The 16375-nt window shown below is 37.0% G+C and overlaps 1 protein-coding gene across 3 annotated transcripts in view; it reads right to left on the bottom strand.

Moving 5' to 3' along the window:
* SLC16A7 (solute carrier family 16 member 7) overlaps positions 1-16375 on the bottom strand; it is a 134494-nt gene that overhangs the window by 47736 nt on the left and 70383 nt on the right. For all 3 annotated transcript variants that reach the window (XM_075930718.1, XM_075930713.1, XM_075930720.1), the window contains one exon: positions 13183-13425. In XM_075930718.1, the coding sequence (XP_075786833.1) occupies positions 13183-13396 (214 nt within the window). In that variant the 5' untranslated portion in view covers positions 13397-13425. The remainder of the gene's footprint in view (positions 1-13182; positions 13426-16375) is intronic.

Raw genomic sequence — 16375 nt, 5'->3', positions numbered from 1 at the left:
TTCAACCTATGTCTTTTTGATTAGTAAATGTGTTTAACTTTTACTATAAACTATTTCGGTGCTTTGATTAACATAGAATGTTTGTTAACCTCACCCAAGGCAATGAGCTGCTTGGTCCTGCTCTTTTAAGAGAGCTATAAATTTAGTGACTTCTGTAAGTGTTCAGCAAGACACTACAGCATAGACAGTTTGTGGAAATTCAAGACTTAGAGTCTGTTGAGGTCACTCTGCAAGAAGGACCTGCGCTGTGGAAGCCAGAGTGTGATCAGCATGATTTTATGTGATCTATTGGTATCAGGACTGTGGGACACAGCAAGGTTGACTAGGTAGTAAGCGTGAAATATCAGAAAAAAATCAACATAGGGGAGATATAGTTTCATTTACAAGACAAAGTCCTTTCAAGGCTCCCAGAGTTGCAGGGCAAGCAGTGACACAGTGCTTTACTGGCCTGTGCTGAAGCTCAGTGTATGCACTGCAGGATTCTTTCTTCCTTCTAAATCATAATAATAAATTTCATTATTTTATAACACAGTGCTGAAAGGAAAAGGCGATAGTGAGCAATCCCATTAGATAATGTAAAAATGTAAAGTACATTCCATGTGGAAAAGATCATTCCTTTCAAGATTTAAGACCTACATAAATGGGAGCAAAATAAGAAGCAGAGATAAGTTTAGCAGCAAATAGGTTTTATACTGAAGAGCTTAGTCAACTGGTTATCTAAATAAGGAGTTCAACCCCATCTTTGCTCAAATGCTCTACATCTTAGTGGTTAATCTTCTCTATTTTATTTATTCATATTTTTCCTCGGAGAGAAGTGATTAATACTTTATATACAATTTTATGTTACTTCATTTAACAAGTGGGAATAAATAACATATTAAAGATGGAATATCAAAAGTGCCTAAGGGAAGTAGGCCACTGAAGCTAAACTAATTTAAGACCTGGTCCTTAAGAAACTAAGGGCTGGTCTACATACAGAGTTAGATCAACCTAAAGACGCTTGTATTGACCTAATTTTATAAGTGTCTACACTACAGCCTTCCTCCCAGAGATGTCTGTGTCCTACTCTACTAACATAATATCTCCAGCTCCATAAGAGGTGTAAGGCTTATGTTGCTGTAGTTAGGGCAATGCAATGCCTATGTAAACACTGCATAGAAAACATCAGGTTGCTGCCTATATTGTCAATGTCTTATCTCCTGCAGTAAAAACTGACATGAAAGCTGGGCAGTTAGAGCTGTCCCCCACCTCCTGCTCCTCTGAAGAGCTGGGCAGCTGGACTCACTCCCAGCTGTAAGCCAGGAGACAAGGGACTCTGCTCCCAGCTGGAAGCCAAGGCAAGAAGCCCAGGCAGGTGGTGATCCCACTTGTGAGCTGGGAGGAAAAAAAGAGGGCCAGACCCCACTATCAGCTGGCAGCTGGTGTGGGCCAAGAAGTCCTGGGAACCTTCCTCCATTGCAGTATGGACATGAATTACCACAATAATTACTGCCATGGCTGTAAGTCAGCCTAATACTTGACTTAAGTTTCTAGTGTAGACATACCCTCAGCCATCTGTTTAACTTGATGTTCCTCAATAGTCCCTCACAGCTTTGAAATCAATGCGCCCACTTGCATACAGTTGTGGCCCATGTGCCATTCACAGGGCCATACATGTAGTATTGGACACAGCCCACGCAACACATCTTTGACCACGCATGCAGCCCATAATGGTAACTAGTTTGAGAAGCTCTGGTCTACACACATGCCTAAATATTAGTAGGATTAGAGGCATCATGAGCTCTGGATCAGTTCCGAGCTCTGGATCAGTTCCAAGGTCTGGATTTATTCTCAGGGGCTCTTTTACATGTCTGAAACACCAGCACAACTCTGCAGATGAAGATTGCCATTCATCTGTGCATGTCCCAATAGCTCCACTGTCTGATTCCCTATTTTCACCTCTCCATTTTTTTTTTTTTTCAGTAGCAACTACTTAGACCATGGTGGCTTTATTTAAGGTCATCTCTACCCATGGCTACACCCGCACTTATGTCTGCAAAACTTTTGTCGCTCAAGGTTGTAAGTTAGTTTTATCATGTTGACAGGCTGGAGCTGGGTGGCTCCAGTTTACACTGCCACAGTGAAGCAGAGCAACCTGGCTGGGAGATGGGCAGCACAGCAAAGGAGGCAACTGGGTCACTCCACTTCCCACAGCCCAACCCCTGCCTTCACTCTGCACCAGGCCCTTCAGTAATTCCCCAGGTTGCATTGCTCAGGAGAAGGGGCTTTGGAGAAGGGGTGCAATGGAGAGGGAAAATGAAGAGCAGGGGTGGGAAGTGGCAAAAGACCAGGTCAGTCAAGACCTAGGATGAGCATTGCACAAGCTCCTCCTTTGTTGGGTGGCTGATTAGGATTTTTTTTCATCATCACCAAATGGCCACGGTGGAGTGGCCTTCCTCACAGTGGGTTTGGGAAGGCTTTGTTATAGTGAATAGGGAAAGGAGTTAACTATGATTTTGCACTAACTATATAATTATGGAAAGGATGTCCAGTGTGGATACAACATTGGGAAGACATACAGGCTACATCTAGGCTGCAGACTTCTTTTGGAAGAAGCTTTTCCAGAAGAGATCTTCTGGAAAATCTTATTTTGAAAGAGAGTGTCCACACAGCAAAAGCACATCGTAAAAGCGATCTGCTTTTTCAAAAGATAGCATCCACATTGATTGGATGCTATCTCGCATTTAAGTTGTGATTACTATGGACTGAGTGATCACAAGGGCACATGTGCTTTTTCCTGGAGGCCTCTTCTTTCAGGAAAGCAACCCTTTCTTCCTTTATAGCCCATTTCATCCTTTATTCCAAGGATAAGGGATGACAAGCTCCTAGCAATGGGTTAAGCTGGGATTTAAGAAAGAAAAAGGGGGTGGTAGTAGAAGCAACTAAGCTAATATTGAAATGATCATGGAGCTACATGCACTGTCCACCTTTATCTGCCAGTTAGTTCCAGTCATCTAATAATAAAGTTGTGGCTTGATTAAACTACATCCAGTGTTTCCTCTCCTTTCGGTAAAACCAGATAATGCAATATTTTACATTTTCAGATGAATAAAACTATCATACATATTCTGAACACATAAGAAATGTTACTATAGATGTTTATTTAAAATTAACAAATTTACTAAACAAAGGAATTATCTGTAGTTAGAGAAGGGAAATGTTTGTTTCTGGTCACCGTGCCCTTTGAGGTTTCACAACTTGAAGATCATATCCTTTCACACTTAGTTTTTATTCATAGTTTGATGAATGACAAGCTCATTTGCTTTTTTTCAATTCCTAATTTGTTACTTAACTTTGAATTAATTAGACATTGAATTGAAATACTTTGTTAACATGAAATGAAGAAAATATACTCTTTATATCTCAGAGGAGGCTAAAGCTGTTACAGACTCTGGTTCCACGCACTTAGCTGGTGATTATCACTAGTTCAGTGGTTTAACTTATTTAAAACTTAGTATAGTGTTCTTGTAGCTGTGTTGATCCCAAGATATTACAGAGAATTTAATAGTTTATAGTAAGTTTAGGCTTTAACTTAGATTGTAAATTTCAAATTTCATTTTAAATAATTTTATTTTTAAAAACTAAACTCATATTTAAATTAAAAAATCCAATTTCAACAAAACCAACTAATATATTTTAAATTGCTTTTTATCTACCCAGACCTAAATTAATATCCCAGAATGAATAGCTTTCAATCTGAATATTGCTTGAAGATTCTTCAGACATAGCAAATCCTCTCCCCTCATCGAAGCAGAATTTATACTCCAGAATTAGTTCTTTACTTTTACTGTACTTTGTCTGGCAGAGGACAAGAAATAGATATAGAATCTATGTGCTGAAATTAGGAAATTAATTCATAGTACTTGTCAAAATAAGAGCTATTTTAATTAGCTGTATAAACACCAATTCAGGTGCTAAACTTTAGGCATTCTTGTTTGAAATATGTAATTGCAGGGATTAATTGTGACATTTAGGCATAGACGTACTGAAGGAACACTTCAGAGGAGAACCACCACGGGAGAAGTTCTGAGAGGAATTCTATCTCAAGGAGACATCATTCTTCCTTGGTTTCTCCTCTGCCTGGAGAGAGCACACCCACAGCTACAGTCCTTCAAGCTCAGTCTCTCAACTGTGTCAATCCTGGCCACTGAAAAAGTCTGTGCCACTCCCTCCCTGACCATTTATGGTAATATGTGCCCCTGGGAAAATAGGGATCAAACCTTGTGCCTCTATTGTCAGAGAAACCGTGGAGCCTGAGCCTTAGGCAGACTTTGCAAGGTGAGAAAATTCGTTTTGCCTTCCCCTATTGTTCACATACTTAAAAACCAAACACATTCTAGTACTAACAAAAACATACAAGGTAGAGATAAAATCCAAATTCAAACTAGTATTTCCACTACAGTAAAAAGCTTATTCTTATAAAAGAAGAAATAATCAATTCAACCCATTTCTGTTGCTGGATAGTCAAAGGAAATGTCACACAGAACTGCAAAGTATATGGTGCTTCATCCCATCAGAGAAGAACTGTTATGGCCAACTGATACTGGTCTTTCATATGAATTGTTTGGCAGCTCTGCTGAAAATAAACTATGTTCAACTTGGTTCACATAAAGTATGTTCCACTTTTACAGCACACAATAAGCAGAAGAGATGTCATGCTTCAGTTGATCAAGCAACTACAAGAGGGTAAACTTGGCAGAGCACTTGGATTAATCAGAGATATGTCCAGTTGAACTATTTTTAGTGGAGTGGATGATGTGATTTAGGGAAGTTTTATTTAGGGAAACTTTGTAAAAAAAACAACTACTCAGTGAACAACATAGATAGATTAGATTAGATAATTTCATGAGCTCCATCAAATTGCAATGGCACCATAAGTGGTCTCACCATTTAAAAAGTGTAGCATTGACAAAGAAACATTTGTATCCTGTAGCCATTTAATCTATTTGTGCCTCAGTTCTTTATTCATAAACTGCAGATAATAATAGATCCATTCAACCCCTCTATCTGTCTTTCCATGCTTAGATTGCAAGGTTTTTGACTATGAGACTTTCTTTTAGTGTACAGCATCTAGCACAATGAGACCCTGAGCTCAGTTGGGGTCCCTGTTTGGTATTGTAATATAAATCATCATAACAGCAGGAACTTGAAGAGAACAATTAAATTGTCAAATCAATGCATTTAATTATAATAATTTTAAAGCTTTATACAGAGGAATGAGAACAGAGCATATTGCTTGCAGAAGTTATCAAGAGGGAAATTGTTGCAAGGGGTGTTAGAATTAAGTGAAGAAATCAACATCTTTTTTCACAACAAAGTCGCCTAGTTTAATCACATTCTTTGATCTGGTTGTCAAAGTTAGCATAGCTAGAAGAAATATTTCTTCATCTGAATACACTTAATGCTAATCTGTAGTGCAACTGCGTCACTACTTTTTTACTTTGGGGAAGAGGGAGTAGCTTCCCGAGACTTGTGCGGGAAAACGAGCAAGAGTCTGGTCATGTTCCCTGTTACTCCTAAAATCCTGAGAGGAAAAAAAAAAGCTGCATAATTTGCTTTTAAATAAAGTTATAATTGATCATTTGTAAAAGGTAAATTTAAAAATGACAGACTACTAAAAAGGCCACAAGAAGGATTTGATAGTATTGAGAAACCTTAGGTGGTGGATATGGCATGGGATCTGCCCACAAAGCTTGAAAACCAGTTAATTAAATTAACTGATATACTACTCTCAGAAGCGAGGTCACTTGGGTCTCATTATTTGTGTTTTGGAGTTCCCTCAGGGTCAGTACCCATCTTTCACTAATTAGTCTATGATCTACTTATTTCCACAATCAACCACATATCTTTACAAATCTTAACTTGAATTCTTCTGAATAGTCACAGCTATTTGACTCTGGGACAAATGGAAATATCTCACAAATGAGTATCCATTCAACTTCAAAAATAAACAAGCAAATATTTCTTACAGATTTCAAAACAATGGAATAGCTATGCATTATAAAGGGTACTTTGTAATATGTGAAGTTTATTATTTCATTTAATGTGGCAATATGATTACAATAGTATACACAGCAGGACCAGATAGACTTTTCCTTCCCCTGGGTACTTTCTTGGGTATCTGCCTAAGTATCTCACAGTTCCGTATGTGCTAACCCATTGTTTCTCAACCTTTTTTGTCTCATGACATACTTATCTTAACTATATGCTGACCTATATGGGAACTAATCCAATATTATTAGCACACACAAAGTAAGAATGCTTTACAAGTTGAATGCACATATCAAAGGACATTTGTAAGTTGATATCTATCTTAAACAAACCAAAGGTTTCAGTCCTCAGAGACTGTATTTTATGATGATTCTATTTATTATTATTTTTCAATGAGTGGTTACTCAGAAAAAACAGGACAGGAATAAAGAATCTTTATTTTTGGATAGAAATATTGGTAGTATTACTACTTTGCTGATGTAAGTGTCCAGCTTTAAAAAAAAAAGTTTATTCAAGTAAAACTGGTAGTTAGGGATGAAAATAGTTGCTCTGCTGAATGATAAATAAAATAATTCATTTTACATGGATGTATGTAAATGTGAATGGTTTGAATAATTCATGCCACATACAAAATTTAACCTGAAAACATATTTTATAGTATACACTATATTGTCATTTATCACAATTTTGGAGTAGAGGAGGTTGAGGGACAGTTTTGTGACATTTTTAATATTTCTAAAGCAATTATTTAGAATTATGATAAACATTAGAATGTAAGATGAAATCAGATGGAATTTCTCCTCATAGCAACATATTCCTAACTGTTAGGAAGGCTTCCTGAGGGGAAGATCAGGTGACCTCCGGGAAGATATGATTATTATTGAATCTGAGCCCAACATGAAAATAAGCAAAGAAGGAAAAGTAGAAGAAATGTTTAGTCTACTTTGAAAACAGCAACATTTTAAAAAAGTCACAAGTGAAGTTTTTTTTTGTATCTTTCTTTCTGTGTCCAGTTTTAAGCTAGTTTTTTTTCTGTGCATTAGGTGAGCTTGAGGATTTAGGAGGAGGATTGCTATGACAGTACTTAGAAACCATCTTATATAGTATACCTTCAATCTTATTAGCAAAGTCTTGAAAGTGGCATAGAAAGAAAAGGTTATACTAGCCTATGAAGGATTTCTCAGGCTTCTTTAACATGCACATCTCTTTTAAAATTAAGCTACTGTACATTTATACTATTTGTGTTACTCTTGAAACTTCTTTTCTTTTATTTGTCTCAGTTTGCTAATGAGACTCACAGTTCTCTGTTCTTGTGTCATCTCATTATGACTCCCTTTCCTTTATCTGCAGTCTCAAATTAACTTGACATAGATGTTGTACATATATTTTAAACTAAATGTGAACTATTCCCTGATGCCCATGAGGCATTTGGAAAGTTGTTAAGTTCTGTTTTCAAGGACACTGTAAATTAGGTTATTAAAATTCATCATTTTACATATTCTGGTGGAGAATATAGCTTCGTCCCTCAAAACAAGGGATATAGGTCAGAACAAGAAAGTTTCTCAATCACATTCTTCATGTCCACTCTGATTTGTGTGACAAACTCTGTAAAACTCAGGACAAACCTTTCAGTACCTCAACAGAAAAATCATAGGGGCCTGATTTAGTGTAAAAGTTAAAAAATGCAGCCATGTATTGTTTGTGTTACATGAATTTTGCAAAATGTCATTTCTACAGAGCATGTCATTTCATCTTCACAGCAATATCAATGAAACTCCCACTGACGTAAAATTGCAAACATTTTGAACATGTCACGTGAAAAATTATTTTCCTGGTTAATATATAACAAAGAAGAGAGAAACTTTTTTATGTAGGTTATTTTTTAATTGTCCTCTGAACAAATCCTTTTCTAAGTTTGATGCTATATAAAAATAAGTATCATAATACACAGATAGCTTCAGATATGGAAAAAAGAAAGAAGAAAAAGTGAACTGTAATTTTTGTTCACCATATGAACCTATCTAATATAAAAAAGTCACAATTATTACTTAAGATTCTATAGCAAATTTCATTCCAGAAGAATCATAAATTTCTTTATAAATGATCTATTTAAAAAAAATACTTTGCTCATAATGGAAATGGATCTTTCTCTGGATGAACTATGGCAACTGTTAAGAGTCAGTCCTGATAGATTCTGGTTCCTCAACCCCCATTGAAATAGATGTTGAGACAGTGGGAATTAAGGGCAAGATTCCCTAGGGAGCTACCTGACTGGGGAGCTGCTGATTAAGCAGCTGCAGGGCTGTGCTTCTATGCAACTTAGAGGGAGCCTTGGTTAAGGGCACTCAGCATCATGCTAGTTTTCACTGACACCATGGTCTACCCCTAGTGCCATTCCTTTATATCATGCATGTGGGACTTTAATTTTAAATACTACCAGAACTTGTGGATGAGGAGGGAAAGAAGACTATTTTAATTAATAAAGACTATAATATGACACCATCTTATCTTACCCTACATAGTATTTGTCTGTTTCCTTGTGAAAAGTTATCAGACAATGGCAGGGGACTTTGAAGTTGTACAAGGAAATAGCATTTGTTTGTTTGTTTGTTTGTTTGTTTGTTTCTTTCTTTCTTTCTTTCTTTCAATCACAGATACCCACCTTTCTTTCAGAGAAATGTTCCATTCTGCAGTTCTGAAGAGTTGAAGGATTAGCTCTTAAGCTACGGCTAGACTGCAGGCTTCTTTCAGAAGAAGCTTTTCCAGAAGAGATCTTCCAAAAAACTTCTTCCAAAAGAGAGCGTCCACACTATCAAAGCGCATCGAAAAAGCAATCGCTTTTTCAAAAGGTAGCATCCATTCGTGTGGATGCTATCTTACATTTAAGCTATGATTACTATGGATGGAGTGGCCACCAGGGCAACTGTGCTTTTTCCTCTTTCCTCTTCTTTCAAAAGAACTCCCTCTTCCCCATCCACATGTCTTTTTCCAAAAGAGCTCTTTCAGAAAAAAAAGGCTTCTTCCTCGTAGAAAGAGATTTACCAATGTTGGAAAAACCCCTCTGTTCTTTCCATTTTTTTTTCTGAAAGAACGTGATTGCAGTGTGGACATAAGTGAATTTTTTTTTTGGAAAAACGGCCATTTTTCCAAAAAAACTCTGTAGTGTAGACATAGCCTTAGTGATGTTATCTTTCTAAATCTAGCACCAAACCCAAATAATCATTATTGGGCCCCCATGGAAGTTAGCACTGAAAAATCCAATATTAAAACAGAGTCTAATGGTAAAAACAAATATTATTTCCAAAGGAAAACTAACACATAGGGTGAAACATGTCTAAGGTGAACTGAGATATCACATGGAACTGTCTTCATAGTTGTCACTAAGGACTCTACCAAACTTCTGTGGCAGAAAATGAGAATCTTTCCATTGGCTTTAATGGAAGGTTGATTGATCCCTCGGAAGGCAACCATTTGGAGGAAACCTTTTGTGTTGCTGTGGCTATGTTTTGGATGTTAATTCTGTGCAGAGTAAAAACATGAATTTATGAAATAAAGAGAAAGCAAGGATTTATCTATCTATATTTATAACTATAAAAGTAGGTCTATAGGTAGATAAAAATAAGTTGCATTATAGCCACTGACATCATGACGTTTTGTGTCTTGGCCTCCAGTAAAATAAGTTAGGTGGTCTCAATCTCAGTCCCTTATGATCAAGAATCCATCACAAAACCATCACCTTTAATTTAACACAGTTGACAGTTTCTGCTCAAGAGAGGCAGAAGAATGAGTTGCCATGGAGACTGAACTACTGCTCTTCTCTAGAGAGGATGATTCAGACTACACAGACTGAACAATATGGGTAGCTCTCACTGCCACTGGCTGCCCATTGTCTATGTACTATGATCACACAGAAGACTCTATTTTCAGCATTAGCAATTTAATCAGCTTGAACAAACAGAAAATAACTAAAAAACGATAAAGATTGCTCATATGTGCTCATTGTTAAAACCATATAAGTGTGCATTATATCAGATTGAAAGGGGGGAAAGATTCCATATTGATTTAATTCATATTGTTTGCCGTCTCTGCTTAGTGCTTTCCTAATGGGATGAACACCTTGCTTGACCTATTTGTTAGAATTCACCAGGACTCTGGGAGACCATATGGATTGCCAGATGGCCTGCTATACTTTAATGCCATTTATTCTAAGTACGAAGTAAGTGACAAACATAATTAACATTCTTTTTGCTCTTTGCTGAATGCCTTTTAATAGTTTCATTTTTTTCAAACATTGAAAGGTAAGTTAATATCTTGCTACTGCCACACAGATGCAATTACTGCAAGAGGCTGCAGCCTCTAAAGCAAAGAACCTCTGAAAAGAATCTAACTTACTCAGTGACCCCACTGAGGTGATTAGCAGATTGAAAGCTAAGCCATAATGACTGTCAGATCTTAAGGTTTTTTTTTCAAATTACCTTAATTAGCAGTATGATGAACAAAGTGTACCAGGAACCTTTTAGATATGCCTATTTCACTTCATAATAAACAGTGCAGCTTGTACCTCCTGCTTATTTCAGATTACAGTACATCAAATGCTAGAATGCAAATATGACCATATCAGAGAGGGGAAACAATAGAATGACTTCTTTCTCAAATATTTTTCTTAGGGATTGCCTATTTCATATTCTGCCAGTGATTGTCTAAATGGTTTATTTTTTAGGAAGTAGTTATACAGAAGCTGTAGCTTCAAAGAAAGGTTATGTTGGGCAGGGTTGACCACTGTTAGTATTGTAACAAGACATCAAAATAGCTTCACATAGCTTTCTTGTACTGACATTATTTACATTGACTGAGGTGTCTTTTGGTTAGTCTAGATTAAATGGGAAATTCGCAAATTGCCGGCTATCGGATTTGAAGAAATACTAAATAAAAATAAGTGGTAATATAAATAAACTGCTTTGTGGTCCACTAAAATGAATACTCACTTTGTTGAATATTACATCATTAGCATTTGTACTGGGAAAAATTAAAGGCCAAACTGACAGATTATATTGATGGTTTTGTAAATTAAAACATTAATCCCGGGGAACAAAACACTTAGCTCTGGTCTACACTAGGAAGTTATTTTGAAATAACAAGCAGAGTGTCCACACTACCAAGCACGTTATTTCAAAATAAGGGGCTGGTTATTTTGAAATAATAACTCTTACTTTCCTTAGGAAATAATCTTATTTCAAAATAGGTATCTCAGGAGTTACTATTTCAAAATAAATTATTTTGAAGTAATTCCCTAGTGGCCTTACTTAAGGTTTTTGGGAAAATCTACCTTTTACAAACCTTTGCAGGGAAGAGCATTTTAAAAACAGACTCCATGCCCTCAGTGGCCCTGCACAGAAGTCACAGCTAAGGGGAAAAGGAAGCAAAAATGGCTTTAAGACACTTTTATGCCTCCCAGATTTTTCATGGAGAAGGAGCTAATGCAAGAGCCTTCAGCCTTCCCCAGAACAGACATGGTACAAAGTACTATAGTCACTCCATTACCTGCCTTAGGACTCCTACCTCAACATCCCAGGCCAGGAGCTATGAGGTCTGTGTCTATAAGGAAAGGGGCTAGGATCTTACTTTGTTAAAAATGAAATCATAAGTCTAGCAATTATTTAATAGGCTATTTTTAGGTTTAAAGGGCCTGATATTAAAGCTTTATTTCTCAACAGATCCGCCTCTAGACTGCCGCTTTTTGCCGACAAAGTGCTGAGTAGGCAAAATGCAGGGCCATTTTTATGCCAATTAGGCACGGGATATTTAAATACCTGCCTCATTTGCAATGTCGACCTGCCTAATCTGCATCCCTCTGCCGACAGAGGGATGCAGTATAGACATACCTTTAATCTGCAACTGGCCTATTTTAAGTACAAATATTTGTTGACTAAACATTGTCCCTTGAAGGACCATGTGGAACATTCCAGACAGGAAGGTGATGTCTTATAATAGTCACATATTATCTTCCACTGCCATTGAATGACAAAACCAGAATTACTGTCTCTGATAACTCTGAGTTAATCCCCTGGAGAAACTATAGTACTTGTCTGATCAGGGGAGCCAAGCCCACCAACACTTAAAGAAGTTCCCAGAGAATGAAGAAACCCAACAGGGTTTTAAAATTGTACTTTCCAGGGTATGGAGAAAGATACTCAGACAGAACAGCTCATGGGGATGCCTGAAGAAGCAAAGTTTGCTTTGGCTGTCGTTGTGGGACTCTAGTACTTTAGGTAAGATAGATATGTGTACAAGTTTTATTTTTAGTCCTTTTTTACTAATGTGTAATAATTATCTGTTCTAGCCTTAAATGCAGTTGTTTGTTTGTTTGTTTGTTTGTTTGTTTGTTTGTTTGTTTGTTTGTTTGTTTTAAAAAACATGATATCTTGTAATATTTATTCACTGGCCTTTCCATCCTCAAAGGAAGGAACTGCAGATACCTGAAAACCAGTAGGACTTCCAGGGCAATAAGCATCTGGTATACATAGGTCTTGGTCTAAGAGTCATGAGATTCCACCGAAGACAGGTAAGAACAAGAAATCTAATATCTGAGGGAAAGTGCCATCAGAGAGACCACAGGGGGCACATACATTTGATATTAATATAATCTGAATTTTCTAAATTTAAGTTCAATCAACTAATACTTGGTACGGGGCACTCTTGTGAGGCTCTGAGCATGAAAGCACTCAGCACCCCACTGGTATGCTCAACACCTTGCAGTAAGTATCAAGACCTCTATCTGAACTAGATGAACCAGTGAGTGAGTGAGTGAGTAATTTTGGGAGGGCTTTTTGACTATAAAGTGCTAACATTAGAATCTTTTAGAAGAACCTTTTTGTCCAATCCAGGACAAGTATAACAACCTTACCTTGCTTCCAGACCTAGCCTTCACTGATATTACTTTTTAGAAAAAAAATAGATCAGGAGTTGGTTCAATATTCGGGTTAATGATGGAAACATAGATGCAACCTTAATTATGGAGTAGCTATAACTATGCCATGATAAGTCAGTGTATGGTGAGTATGTGCACAAGCAACAGGAATTAAGTTTACAATATTTAAAACTACACAAAACTCTAAATAGCTATACTATTTGGTAGTTTCTCAAATGCCTTACCTCCCGCATACATAACAGCCAACATAATTGATGATATCCAAGCTATTTCACTATATGATGTGTGGAAGATCTCCTGAATTTCCTTGAAGAACACTGTGATGGCTTTTGGGAATGCATAGGAAAATCCAATGGAGATAAAAGCCCCAAAGACCACAACCCAGCCCCATCCTCCATCTGGGGGAGTGCTTTGTGGTTCTGTTGTTGCTGGCGGCATTGTCAGGCTTTGTCTATTTTCCAGCTAAGCTGTAAATAAAAAGAAGAAACAATGTTTCAAATAGTGTCCTTTTTTGCTTTAGTATACTGATTTTAACAAATACATATTATCCTACATATAAATCATAATCACAATAGAGAACAAACTCCAACATTCTACCAGAAGACATTAGAAGACATAAAGGCGAGGTCTACACTGCAATGGTAAGTTGGTAAAAGAAACGCAATTTGCAGTATGCAAATGGTGTATCTTTTTCTGCTTTACTGTCAAAAGAGGCTTTTCTGAGATTTGGTTCATCTACATGGTGCCAAATTTTGGGGAAAAGTGCTCTTTTGACACATTCCTTTTGACACATCCCTAAAACGAGGTTTACAGGGACGGCGAAAGAGTGCATCCGCTTTTTCAAAAAATTTTCCAGTTCCAATTTCGCTGAGTTCCTTGGACTTGGCATTGCTTTTCTGGGATACCAGAGGTGCAGACTAGATGTAGCCATAGTACCGATACTTGCCTTAAAGCCGTGTCTATCCTAGAGGGAGAGGGAGTATTACTTCGCAATAGTTATTCAGGGAATAAAATACAGTATCAGATACAGAACATTTAAACCAATCACTGGAGTTATATTTAGCAATTAATTACTTATAGAGATGTGACATTTTGGGACAGATTCTCAACTGGTGCACACTGACATAGCTCCAGTGTCTTAAGGATGTGTCTTTTTAATTAAAACACAGCTTTAAAGTAAAGCTTGATTTTACCTTTTGATAGTGAAAAGTTGCAGTCTACTGTTTCTAAAAGCTATCAGTAATATCTACTTAAAATTTACTAATCTTTGGGCAAGTAATTATGAAGCCCAAGAATTCATAAGCAAATCAAATCCACCTCTGTTGGCGTCTGTCTAATTAACGTTTGTATTTTGCTCATCTGGTTTCTGAAAACCAAGACCATCGATATCCTGCATAGAAATCAACTGGTGTCAATGGAAAACATATTGGCTAGAGTGTCCACTTCCCATTCCTGCTATCCTCCCACCATGGAGCATCATTCATTCGGGGCTAGTCTATACTACAGAGAAAATCGAAGCTACCACAGTCAATCCTCTGGGGTTCAAATTAGCATATCTGTTGCAGACATGCTAATTTGAACTGAGAAGGTGCTTCCGTCAGTGCCAGTAGTCTTGCTCCTATGTGGAGTAAGGTAAGTCGAAGGGAGAGTGTGCTCCCTTTGACTTCCCGCAGTGTGGATGGCACCAAAGTGCAATTTAAGATACTTTGACTCCAGCTATGTATTTAACATAGCTGGAGTTGCATACCTTAATTCGAATTTATCCCCTAGTGTAGACCTAGCCTCAGTATTTACTTCTATGCATTTCCAGAACATGTGCAGAGAATGCAATAAAGCCTCTGACCTCCCTTTCTGTGCCTTTTTTGGGCATTTCAGCTCTGTTTTAAGCTCAAATGGTAACAACAAACCACAGTTACAAACCCAGAATTATGTGTATATTCCCATTAGGCATACTTTTGCCAGTGGGGCTTCCTGTAATTGATTTCTCATAGCAAATTGTATCAGTGGTGTCAATGATATGACTAGGATTGGCAAGATGTAAAAAATGAACTGTGTTATCTTAAATTAATTTCTCCAGACTGTGCTCTGAGTATCATCATAGTAAAGTGTATCTAGCAAGGCATGCAATATATGCTAGAAAACAAGCATAAGGGCTGGCTTTATGATTAGCTATTACCAGCCTAGCCCATGCATAATATTGCTGCACTCTGATTTTCTAAGAAGTTTGTAAACATCTCCTTTATCAAGGCAGACTTCACCAGGCTAAACAAAACAAAACACAAAAAACATTTGGCTCCTATGCAAAGTTGAAGAAGCCCAAATAATTTGGCTTTTTTATCCCACCAAACATGACTGGCTTTGGCAGGAATAAGGGATCTGTTGCATACATATAACACATAATATATGCGATATACAAAAAGAACCCTTATCTCTTATTCTGATTTCACTTAGCTTGTTTTCTTTCATGTAACTCCACTGAGTTTCACAGATGTGAGGGGAGAATCAGATCTTTTATTTGAAAGAAATAAAGAATCTAGACAATGGGAACAAAGATTGCTAGCTGAGAATTGACTTCTGCATAGCACTTAAGCCCGTGATTAAGTGCATTGCTGAATCAGGGCCTGAACTGCTAAAACTAAAAAAAAAAAATCCCCTCTGGCCATCCAAAAGACATGCTGATTCATTAACCCTTCTTGTAAGCATCCAGAAAAAAAATGTTGCTTAGCATGAAATACATTACTTCATTCCTGTGGGCATACCAACTGAGGGTGAGCTACAGGGTAATTGCAGAGATTCCTACCAACCACTGATCAGAATTTCCTTAATCTGCTGACACACCTTTTGGACAGATACAGAAAATACATATTACAAAAATTCAGACATGAACCTATTTTTCTATATTTCAGCAGTTTGAACTGAAGATATTTCAGATTCATGCATCAATATTTTAGACCCATTACGATTATACCAATCCAATGTATACAATACCAACATTTAACTCTATAATGTAATATAGTTTAAAGTAATAATAAACAAAGTAAGTCCTGCAACTTAAAAAAATAAAGTATATCTATTTAAAAAATAACTACCATGAAAGAAAGAGAGAGAGAGAGAGAGAAAGACCCATAACTATCGGCAAATAATGCATCTTGATACAAAGCTCTGCAGCTTTCAGTACATTGTAAAAAAAAGAAACAGAATCTGATTCTAGTTATACTAGAAAATATCTCCGTAAAAATCATTTCAGGTATTCTATGCTTATACCAGCATAACTGAGATTAGAATCCAGTCCATTGTCTCTCTTTTCTTTTCTTATCAAACATGGATGATTTAACACATTTTCTGTATGTTTTCCTACCAAAACCCCATATGCTTACCTGAAAGTATCAGTTTCTGAACGGAGAGAGAATTTTTCTC

The sequence above is a fragment of the Pelodiscus sinensis genome, chromosome 1 (assembly GCF_049634645.1).
Source record: "Pelodiscus sinensis isolate JC-2024 chromosome 1, ASM4963464v1, whole genome shotgun sequence".
In the NCBI taxonomy this organism is placed as follows: Eukaryota; Metazoa; Chordata; order Testudines; family Trionychidae; genus Pelodiscus; species Pelodiscus sinensis.
Note: the sequence above shows the minus strand (reverse complement) of the source record. Positions and strands in the feature narration are given on the sequence as shown.